Source organism: Mustela erminea, chromosome 11, assembly GCF_009829155.1.
Source record: "Mustela erminea isolate mMusErm1 chromosome 11, mMusErm1.Pri, whole genome shotgun sequence".
NCBI classification, from domain to species: Eukaryota; Metazoa; Chordata; class Mammalia; order Carnivora; family Mustelidae; genus Mustela; species Mustela erminea.
This window is the reverse complement of record NC_045624.1, coordinates 32202177-32214505: the sequence shown is the minus strand read 5'-3', so window position 1 is coordinate 32214505 and position 12329 is coordinate 32202177. Positions and strand designations below refer to the sequence as shown.

General features: G+C 35.7%; 1 protein-coding gene across 1 annotated transcript in view; it reads left to right on the top strand.

The window, feature by feature from the left end:
- Positions 1-12329, top strand: part of CFTR (CF transmembrane conductance regulator) — a 168956-nt gene that overhangs the window by 33857 nt on the left and 122770 nt on the right. The window contains exon 4 of the mRNA XM_032304554.1: positions 11563-11778. Within this exon, the coding sequence (XP_032160445.1) occupies positions 11563-11778 (216 nt within the window). The remainder of the gene's footprint in view (positions 1-11562; positions 11779-12329) is intronic.

The following is a 12329-nucleotide window of genomic DNA, read 5'->3' as shown; positions in this document are numbered from 1 at the left end:
ATTTTTATGACAAGGGTAATTCGTGTTCAGCTAAAAGGACTAATTCAACTCCAAATACAAAGAAACTACTAAAACTCTAGTAGAGACAAATAAAAATGCCCTAAGGAGCCCTGGAATGCAGGCAATCTACTTTAAAGTGGGTAAATAAATAAATAAACAAATAATGGTTTCAGTAAAATAAATTTTTTTGAAGAGGTTTATTTTCTGTTATGATCCCAAATCACGTTATCTTACTAGAATATCAAATTGCTGGTGCTTTATTCTTCTGTATTTGACAATAGAATTTCAGGATATAACATCAAGAGAAGAATGAAGTCAAATTTAGTCAATTATCAATATGAATATCTGTAATATTTTGAAATCATATCTGCATACTGAGTTTCAAGGAAAAATAGCAAAAATTTAAAATTTGGCAGTGAGGTGTGGTTGCAGTATATTTTCTCAGTCTTCTATGTCTCCATCAGTGAGGAGAGAGTTCTGTGCCTGAAAGCCTGGGGCTTTATATGCAGTCTGAGATATCTCCTAGCTGCTGTTAAATTTGACTTGGATCTGTTATTTTTTATATCACCAGAGCATCATTTCATATCCTTGGTTATAAGCTATAAAAGGCAATGATGGGTTGAAATTTGTTTAGTCTTTAAGTAAAGGCTGTGTATAATATTTGCTTTGGTAAAAGTACCATCTGGATTCACATATATTCATATTGGTCTTCATGCATTGGAGAATTAAAAGTGCCATCAAGTCTCCCAAAATGATGTCATTCAAGTTGTATGTTTTTAAGAATGTGTAGTTTTTTAAAAAAAAGAATGTGTAGTTTTGTACATAACAAGAAAAAGTGCATTTAAAAATTTATCTCAACAAAGATGATCACATTTAGATCCAGAATGTTCTGTAATGCTCCTGACAATCACCTGGAAACATTCTTCTGGCTTTTGAAATTATCTGTCATCCATCCATCCATCCATCCATCCACCCACATCTATGTACCTACCTACCTACATACCTATCTGTCTATCTTTCTTCCACTCTATTCCTATAGAAACCTGCAACAGTTTGATGGTAAAAATATTTTTTTAATTTTTAATTTTTTAAATTAATTTTTAAATTTAATAATTTTTTAAATATGAGTAAGGTATCTCAAGAACTAATTACCTTTTAAGATGTCTTTGAGGTGATTTTTCTCTGTGAGAGCACTCAGAACTTTGGGAAATAGTTTTATCCATAGCATCTGGCTCTATTTGACTTAATTTTAAAAATCTTTTATTGTTTTAATGATTATACTGTATACATTTGAGTCAGTGTATAGCAATACAATTCACTCTGGTCACACATAAGAATGTAACATTCAATAAGTCATGTTGGATTGACGTGACTAACACTTCCAACAATTGTTATGTCTTGACTGAAATAGTGGTGAGACTGATTGTTCTCCTCTGTCATGGTCTCCATCACGAGCTGCTTCCACTGATTAACATAAGCACTACCGAGTAGAAGCAGGAAGAGAGGCCTCATGATCAAGCACCTTTTATGCCCTGTCTTCTGAAATAATTTATCCAGCAGCATCAAAGATTCATGCAAACAAAAACACTCACTAAATATGAAAGTTAAGATAATACAGGAGCATATTTATCAACTTTTTGTCTTGTGTATAAAACCATGATGAATACAGTTTAATATTTATTGAGTTTAATGTTTATTTTACCTAATCTATTCCAAGTTCAGCATTAAGTCTTTTATGCAGATTGTTTTATTTAATTCTTCTAGTAACTCCATGGAACAGATATTATTATCCCTAATATACAGAAAAGAAAATTGAAACTCAGAGAAATTATGAAACTTCCCAGAGTCACACATATGGTAAATTTGAGTGATAGGTCTCTTTAGCTCCAAAGTCTATGAACCTTCTGCAATAGCAGATTATAATTGTGATATCATTATATTTGCAATGATTATATTTAGTTAGTCAAGAGAATAGTGTTTCTGGTAACCAGTCTTTGGTCTGCTGAGTTTTTTTTGCATCTTCTCAGGAGACCCAGGTTAACAGAAGCTGAAAGATTGAGGATTCTTCCAGGGTCATCTTGGGGGCAAATCTGCAGAAAGTTCACAGTAGGAAGCAGGATGGAAACTAAAGAGAATCTTCTCCCTTGCTTATGCTCCAGAAGGAACTGTGTGAAATCCACCCAAGGACCAGTAGTGCTAGGGTCAAACTTATAAACAAAATTAAGAGAGAATGGAGTGGGTATGGAGAAGGACTCATTCTTAAACTTCTCAAGTCTTCAACATATCCCAGCAAAAGGAATCTGAAAGCTTTTCCCATGAGTGGTGTTGAGGGATGATGCACTCTCCAGCTACCCTGAACCCTGAGTTGTAGGTTCCAGACCTAGGTTCTGGAACCATCTGCATGTTTGAAAGGCCATAGATTACTTCCAGAAGAAAAGAAGGGGAGAAAATGTAACTGTTCTTATAAGACCTCTGTCTTTTTAAACAACTTACACCAATGCTTTAGTATTGATGGCATTCTCTTTGACCATTCCTTTTTTTTTTTTTCTCTGTGTACATCAGCTTGGTAATTGTTTAAAGTCGATGAAATGACTGAAGATTCTTGAAATTGCTGTAACACCACTCTTGGTAAAAGGTGGACATGCTTTCAAAATGTCCTATACATCCTTAGTCCCTCTGAATAAGGGCAGTTGTGATATAAGGCACATTTGGTTGGTTTCAGGACTGATAGAAAAAGTACTATGAAATCTGCTCTCGACTGTGAAAGGTTAAAAAACAAAAAGGAAATGCCATCATAAAGGAGCTTGTCTCTCTGTAAGAGTTGATATAATTTTAAATCATATTAGCTATGGCCTCTCTTCATTAGTTAGCTCTGTGCTTGTTTTTTTCCTCCATCTGACTCAGCAGCCAGACAAAACATTATCTTTCACATTTAAGACTCATAGCATAGAAGAGAAACTAGGAGACTGGCTGTTGAAAACCTGAGCATGAGAGTCAATTAAGGATCTTGAGAGGCAAGCCAAGTGCAGAGAGTTCTGTAAGCAGATTACTAAGAGATGGTTATCCTTTCTCGGGACCTAGGCAGCTCTGGGCATATTTCCATTATCAAGGTGAGATGCGTGTCAGGGCAGCTTGGGTCAAACTCCTTTTACTCATTAAACCCCAAGAAGGTTAAGGACGTAAAGGAGAAGCCCTAGTACTAATGTGACTAGAGTTCTCAAGTCCCGCGGTCTGTATTGCAGAAGATCTTTGTCCATTATGGTTTGACAAAGACATTGAATGGGGATTTGAATACAAGTCTACTGATAAGGAAAGGAAAGTATTTGGGGAATTCTGCACACAGACCCTGGTTTAGGCTTTGACTTATGTTATGTCCCTTTCACATGATTGTCTACCTAAGGACAGCTATCTCTAGCAAATCTCCTTCTTGCAGATGCCTACTAGGTAGGACCCCTTTCTCACCTTCCTTCCCATGCCTACCTCTCCCCATCTGTAGCTCCCTCTCTAATCCCAGCAGTGACTTGCCTGCTGTATTCCTAACCTGGCCCTATATCCTATTTCTACTCACTACTAGAACCCCATCTCTAAAACACACTTCCTTGTGCTCTCTACCTGAATGAAGAGAATTACACCTTCCCTCAGTTCCTGTGATAAGAAGAGTTTGAAGTTCTTGGGGTTTGGATTTCTTTGAAATATAAGGAATTTTTATATCGCTCTTTAAAGTATCTAGCAGTGCCACCCCAGATAATGTGATTTAGTTTGTTTGGGCCCCGGGATACTAGTATCCTTGTCAAGGTCCCCTGATGATTCTGATTCAGGTAGACAAGCACCATTATCACTGAATGCATCTGACTTTTGCTAGAATCTAAGGGAGGCATTGGGTGGCCCACTTTGAGAGAACTTTTTAGGGTTAGTGTGATTTTTTTTCTTAATGATAATATGGAAAAATTTAAAAACATATAAAAATGAATATTAACTCTTAATGACAAAAGAGTAATGCTTCTCAAACTTTAATATACATATTAAAGATTTATTTATTTATTTGAGAGGGAGGGAGAGAGAGAGAACAGGAGTGAGGCCCGGAGGGAGAGGGAGAGAGAATCTCAGGCAGACTCAGTACTGAGCATGGAGCCTGACATGGGGCTCAATCTCATGACATTGAGATCAGGACCTGAGCTGAAACCAAGAGTCAGGGTCTTAACCAACTGTGGCACCACAGCACCCCACCTTGAAGGCTAAACTGGGAATCCAATACCATGTCCAGTAGAATACCGTATCTAAGACAAAGTGCATCTCCTGTTCACTCATGTAGAATTTTGGAACAAAATTGAATTATAAATTAGGAATTGTTTTTGATCATATTTTTTAAAACTTACACTGATTATGAGGTCATCTAGGCCTCCCTTTCCTGGTGGGAGTATGCTGCATTTTTTTTAGCTCTTATAGCTAACCACTATCCAATAGTGACTAATAAATAAGATATGTTGAGATAAAATAAAATATATGGGATGCACTCAAGTATGTATTTTTTTTTCAAAAGAGGGATTTTTTTCTTTTTCTTAACTCCTCTTGGGTATGCTCATGCCTTGTTGCCACAAATTTGTTTTACAATCTTGGGACAAATCAAAGAACTTGCCTGGATCTCAGTTTCCTTGACTATATGGTGAAAAGGGCTGTAGTAAAGTGTATAACTTCTGTGATCTCTTCAACCTTTTAAATTATGTGTCCATGCTGTGGGCTCTAGAGAAGTGGCATTTTTCTTAAATCACAGTGATCTAAACTTATAAAATGATTTGCTTAGTGGATATTGAACTAATCATAATCCTTGCACTAATGGTCAGTTGAGGGAGAAATAGTTCATGTTATAACTTTTCCATTTCAATTTATGGTTATGAATGAGAGGAAGGCTTTGGAGTCAAACGGTTGGTTTGAAGCCTAGCTTTACCACTTGGTAGCTGTGTGACACTGGGCGAGTTTTTCAAGCTTGAATAGATTGCAGTACATAGCAAGTGCTTTGTAAATGATAGCTATTACTATATCTTTAAGTAGAATATCTACCTACCTGCGTGAATACTCATGTCATTTGCATTTCCCTCTAAATGCTGCAAGCAATCTTAAAGCACCCATATGATTTTTATAGGGCACAGAAATATGTTTTGCTAATGTTTAAAAATGATAGCTATTTTCTAAGCTTTATTTCAGAAATTAAAATTAATATTTTAATGCATCTTCCATTATTACATTTTCTGGATTAAACCTATTATTCCTGCTATTCAACAAATCCAAAAACTTTTTCCTATAAAATATGAAGACTATAGCTTAGATTTCCAGTGAGGCTGTTGTTAAAATGTTAACAAATCAATAAACCCTAAAAGGAAAACAGCAGAAGCAAAACATTTTGTGTTAAGCATTGAATCTAAAAACACGATTCAGAGGTAGACAGAATCTGAATATTTTTTGAGATTCTAGTCTTGGTATGGTATACAAACAATTTTATAAAAACTACAAACTGGGATGCCTGGGTGGCTCAGTTGGTTGGACGACTGCCTTCGGCTCAGGTCATGATCCCGGAGTCCCAGGATCGAATCCCACATCGGGCTCCCAGCTCCATGGGGAGTCTGCTTCTCCCTCTGACCTTCTCCTCGCTCATGCTCTCTCTCACTGTCTCTCTCTCTCAAATAAATAAATAAAATCTATAAAAAAATAAAAATAAAAATAAAAAAAATAAAAACTACAAACAATTGAGGCAGGGAATAGGTGTTATTTTCTATGCCAAATATGGGCAAATTCTACCTTTAGCACTTAGTATAAAGCCAAAAATTACCATCAGACTCTAGTGTATCTTGAGATAAACAAAAATTTGACACTCTTGTTTATCATGTCAAAAGCAGAATTTGACGCCTTTGCTTTGGTATATAAGCCAGTACTCTTTGTATCTAATGAAAAGTTCTAGGCGTATACCTGATATGTGTTTACTTTCTTTTAGAAATGTTTTTGTGTGCATGTTTTCTTTTTACCATTTATTAATTATCAGTAAGTTATATGCAATTTTCTTTTCAAAATTTTATTATTCTTTTAAGTATTTTTATGATTATGAAAGCAATTAGGTAATTACTGATAGATTTATGTCTATCAGATTATGACAATATCAGATTATGTCTATTTCCCATGGGAATGTATACTTAATAAAGGGAGGGTGATCATTGCTTTATATAATATGTTATAAATCTGTTTCTCTTCTTAATGTGTTTCCTGTCATTAGCTGCTTTTCTACCTAGTCACCTTAATGTTTAATGACTCATGTGGCTGTGCCATAATTTATCAGTTCCCCATTGTTAAATATTTATATTGCCTCTAATTTTTCATAATTAAAAACAGTCCTTCAGAGGCCACCTGGGTGGCTCAGTGGGTTAAGCCTCTGCCTTCGGCTCAGGTCATGATCTCATGGTCCTGGGATCAAGCCCCACATCAGGCTCTCTGCTCAGCAGGGAGCCTGCTTTCTCCTCTCTCTCTCTGCCTGCCTCTCTGCCTACTTGTGATCTCTCTCTGTCAAATAAATAAATAAATTAAAATCTTTAAAAAACAAAACAAAACAGTCCTTCAATGCACATCCTTTTAAAACCTAATTTTAGCAAATTTGCAGATTTTCAAATTGCAAATCAAAAGGTATACTTTCTTGTATTAAAGTAAAGGTATTACTTTCTTCTGTAAAGTTACTTTTTTCTGTAAAGTAAAGGTATTACTTTCTTGCTACTAAAGTGTGCAAATTCAGTCCTCACCAATAATAGGTATTATCATTTAAAAATATTTCTAAATTGCTCAGTGAGAAAGAGTATGTTATTATTTTTACTTGCATTTTTTAAAATTTATTTTTTATTTATTTTCGGCATAACAGTATTCATTATTTTTTCACCACACCCAGTGCTCCACGTAATCTGTGCCCTCTATAATACCCACCATCTGGTACCCCAACCTCCCACCCCCCTGCCAATTCAAACCCCTCAGATTGTTTTTTAGAGTCCATAGTCTCTCATGGTTCACCTCCCCTTCCAATTTCCCCCAACTCCCTTCTCCTCTCTAACTCCCCATGTCCTCCATGCTATTTGTTATGCTCCGCAAATAAGTGAAACCATATGATAATTGACTCTCTCTGCTTGACTTATTTCACTCAGCATCTCTTCCAGTCCCATCCATGTTGCTACAAAAGCTGGGTATTCATCTTTTCTGATGGGGGCATAATACTCCATAGTGTATATGGACCACAGCTTCCTTATCCATTCGTCCGTTGAAGGGCATCTTGGTTCTTTCCACAGTTTGGCGACCGTGGCCATTGCTGCTATAAACATTGGGGTACAGATGGCCCTTCTTTTCATGACATCTGTATCTTTGGGGTAAATACCCAGGAGTGCAATTGCAGGATCATAGGGAAGTTCTATTTTTAATTTCTTGAGGAATCTCCACACTGTCCTCCAAAGAGGCTGCACCAACTTGCATTCCCACCAACAGTGGAAGAGGGTTCCCCTTTCTCCATATCCCCTCCAACACATGTTGTTTCCTGTCTTATTAATTTTGGCCATTCTAACTGTTTTTATATGTTTGGTTTCCAGTGAGTTTAGACAGTTTTTATATATCAAGCATTTGTATTTCTTTTTGTACATGCAACTGACTTTTTGTGTTTTTTGTCTATTTTAGTACTTGTCTTTTTCTTTTTGACATATGAGAAAATAATTTTCCCAGCCTACCATTTGTTTCTAGTGAGTTTTTACCTTTTATCTTAACAATTAGAAGTTTTGATTTTTAAAAATTTGCTCCCAGCTCTATAAACTTTTTCCTTTGTTCTCTGCTTTTGTCATCAGATGTTTTTAAAAGTCCTTCCTACCCAAATATTTATGTTTCTACATGTAAATATCTAATCCATTTGGGATTTATTTTGGTGTACGTTTGAGATAGAAATCTAATTTAAAAAATGAGTGTCCAGTTTCTTCATCATTTATTGCATAATCTATACCTTCTCCACTGAATTAAAATGCCATATCCTATGTAAAATTATTACATGTACTTGGACCTGTTCACAGATAAATCTATTTCTTTGTCATGCCACATATTATAACAGCTGTATAATATGACTTCATATGCACTAGTGTAAACCCTCTCACATTTTTCTTATTCGTCAAATGTTTTTGATTAGTTTCTCATTTTCTCAAATGGAATTTAGAATCCTTTTTCCATTGATTCAACAAATACTGAGTGGACATTTTGTCGTAGGTGTTGTGCATCATGTTGGGATTGTTGTAGAAACTAAAACAAACAGTCCCTGCTAGTTTGGTGCTGAAATTTCAGTTCCAAAGAATCTACTTGAAATTCTGGTGAAGATTGTGTTAGTCTTACAAAATAATTTGGATGAGAATGGAATTTTCATAGTATTCAATTTTTCTTTATAGATAATTTTTAAGTCCTTCAGATTTTTATTTAAGACTTTATGTCTAAAAAAAAAAGACTTTATGTCTTAGGAATGTTTGGAAAATACATTTAAGATGTATATATATATGCATATATATAAATTTGATATTTATAATGTCTCATATCAATTGTTATATTAATGAGATCCTTATTTAATATTATGCTTGGTATAAAGGAATTTATTTTCTTAGTATAATTATGTTTTTAAACTTCTACCCATTATACTCTTGATTCACATAAATTTGTTGTATGGATGACTTGAGCTAAAGGCAGTTGCTCAACCAACTAAGCCACCCAGGCACTCTAATTTTCACTTCTTTATGATAATCATACATCGATCATTTCTCTTGAGTTGTATCAGCTAAAAGTTCTGCAAAAATGTTAAATTGTTCTAATAACCAGTATTCCTATTGTTTGTGTTTGCCTGAACCTAAAGGTAATGCTTCTATAGTTTTATTACTTACTTTATTAGTATTAATTAATTAGGTGCTGATTGTTGTCTTGAGGGAGAATTTCTTTCTTATGTTAATGTAACACATATTCAAGAATATTTAGGATGTATCAATGCCAGTTTTGATTGAAGTTTTATCAGATTTCTTTACGGTTGTTTCTTGAGATAATCATAGATTCTTCTACAGTCTATTGGTACTCTATTAATTTCTCAATATTGAGAAATCTTTACTTCTTAATATTTCTCAAATAATGTCTAGTATTCCTGAGATAAAGACATAAAGTATATTTAAAACAAGTTGAGATGATGATTATGATGGTAATGACTTTGCTGACCACATACCATAGAAATTCATGTAACTTTAGAAGTTCTTCAACTAATTGTGTACGTTTATCAGAAGAAAAACGGTGCTTTGTACTTAGAAATGTAGTTTTTAAAGTAGTCTTGTAATTTCAAGCCTGAACAAAGTTTCTCTTTTCACCTGAATTTTCTTTCATGATCTGAATATCAGGCAGATTTCCCTTTTTCTAGAAGCATCTGGCCCTGTCCAAGGTATGCAGGTAGAACAGAAATGATGAAAGAATTTAGACTCATCTACAGTGATTTGAGTTTTAGTATGGAGGATCCTAATGGAAGACCAGATATGGCTCCCAGCAGGTCTTTTCAGTCTTCTTAAATTTTCCCTGGAAGGCTGATCTGAATTGAGACTCACGCTTATTCCCACTGGGAATGCAATCACTTGGGTATCTAACTTGACCCTCTCTACCTAAATAGTCTGAACTCACACTGTTCTGACCTGCATCCCCCTGAGCAGATGCTGCCTATGGCGGTGGCAGGATATGGACCAGGAGAATTGCTGAAGGAATCTCTAGCCTCTGTCAGGTGACTCCTCAGACTCAAATCATATAAACAGAGATGTTAGCACTGGAGGGGACCTTCAAGATCACCTTGCCCCCACTTGGTTTGTCAGTGGGGAAAATGTCCAGAGAAAGGAAGAGACTAAGGTGACACAGATAGTGTAGGTAATGTAGATAGGAACTTGGGTTTCATGACTCTGAATTTCATTGTTGCGCTAGCTTAAAAATAGATATTCAGGCTTCTGTTATCTAAGTGAAACATTAAGTGAATTGCATCTTGGTTTGTGTCATAAAATATGTAATAAGCATGTAATAATAAAAACAATAAACATGTGATAAACAATATAATGAAACGTAATCGAATTTTCAAATAAACTTATGTTGGTCCTTATGACATTCGAAGCTCAGTCGGCTTCCACTATTCTTTTTGGTGGCAAATTGGGAAATTTCTTTAGTCCCAGAATAGTCCAAACCATGAAGTATACAAAGCTTTCACATATCAAGAATAGAGGACTTTGTTATTCCTAGTCATTTATAGGGATGATTTTTTTTTAAAGATTTATTTATTTGACAGATCACAAGTAGACAGAGGCAGGCAGAGAGAGAGAGAGAGAGAGAGAAGCAGGCTCCCTGCTGAGCGGAGAGCCCGATGCAGGACTCGATCCCAGGACCCCAAGATCATGACCTGAGCTGAAGGCAGCGGCTTAACCAACTGAGCCACCCAGGTGCCCCAAGGGATGAGTTTTTTTTAAAAGGACTCTGTTTCAGAAACCAAGCTTGTTACTATCATTTTCCTTCTTAAAAAAAAAAAAAAAATCAGATGTTATCTGTAAGTAGTTCCATTGTAAATATTAGAGAACATGCTGCTTCAAACAGATTAGGGAAAATACTGTTGAGGGGAGGGTTGAGTGCTGACTTTGTCCTTGAATGTTGACAGTTCCATGTTGTGGTGAGATTTATATTGGTTTGCTATTTGCAGATGATCCTATTGTATTGGCATTTTTCTCTACCAAAAATAAACTGCATTTCTTTTTTCTATGAATATGAACCCTCCCAAAGTAGTACTACTGATGTCTTTGTGGAATAGCCATTACTATTCAAAGAGAGTATGTCATCTTTTGGTTGAAGCAAGATGAAAGTAACTAATTCAGGACTAATATATGTAAAATAGATGCCTGAATCAGATTAAGACACATTTTACTTATTTTGTTAAAAACTGCAGCTGAATAAACCACTCACCAAGTAGATCTGTTGTGAAAGAGATGGCAGCTTATGGGAAAAATACACTGGCTAGACAGTGGCGGGGATGTAGTTCAAATTACTCAAGAGGAAGAACACTTAGGTACAGCTGTACATTTCTAATTCCAAAAACTCTATGTATAGCTCAACTGCCAAAATATTTCATGTATGTCATGATAATCAACTGAAAATATTTCATAAACCCTGCTATGTAGCTATAGTAGTGCTATGTAGATTGTTATTATGTAGGTCATTAGTAATGAACACACTATTCCAGAAACCACAGCTTTGCTCTATGGTCACTATTCACTTTTCAGTCAAAATACCCTATACATAAACACATCTCCAAATGACTTTTGCTAGAATCAAAAATCTAATCTTATTTCAAAGCTCTAAGATATTGAAAGTAGTGTCAAGTGTTTTACATATGGTGTGGCCCTCTGTGTAGGCCCGTTTTCAATCCTCCTCTAAAAATGAGAATCCTTGTGTTGAAATTGTGGGGCCATTTGATGAAAGGGAAATGAAATCTAATTTCTTTGTTTTTCCTCTTTTCAGGAAGTCACCAAATCGGTCCAGCCTCTCTTACTGGGAAGAATCATAGCTTCCTACGATCCAGATAACAAGGAGGAACGCTCTATCGCGATTTACCTAGCCATAGGCTTATGCCTTCTCTTTGTCATGAGGACGCTGCTCCTGCACCCGGCCATTTTTGGCCTTCATCGTATTGGAATGCAGATGAGGATAGCTATGTTTAGCTTGATTTATAAGAAGGTAATGCTTTCTTGCACAGTCTCCGTGTTTTAAAATGTCTTAAACATCATGTTGATATACATGTGGGATAAACACAAGTCAATTTTGTATGCTTGTGAAGTAAATGGCAGCAATAATTAATGTTTCTACTTGGTAATTAATTCAGTTCATTTCAGCTAGTAATTATTGATCATCTTCTATAAACTGCCTGTATTATAGATTTCATTTTTTAAAACTAGTCATGTCATCATTTTTTGGAATTTTTGGCTCCCCATTAAAATAATACTTACTGTCTGCATTAAAAAGTCATTGACAGGGGCACCTGGGTGGCTCAGTGGGTTGAGCCTCTGCCTTCGGCTCAGGTCATGATCTCGGGGTCCTGGGATCGAGTCCCACATCGGGCTCTCTGCTCAGCAGGGAGCCTGCTTCCTCCTCTCTCTCTCTGCGTGCCTCTCTGCCTACTTGTGATCTCTCTCTGTCAAATAAATAAATAAAATCTTTAAAAAAAAAAAAGTCATTGACAAAATATTATTTTGTGGTAAAATGCCATGTATCATTACGTTCAATAATGA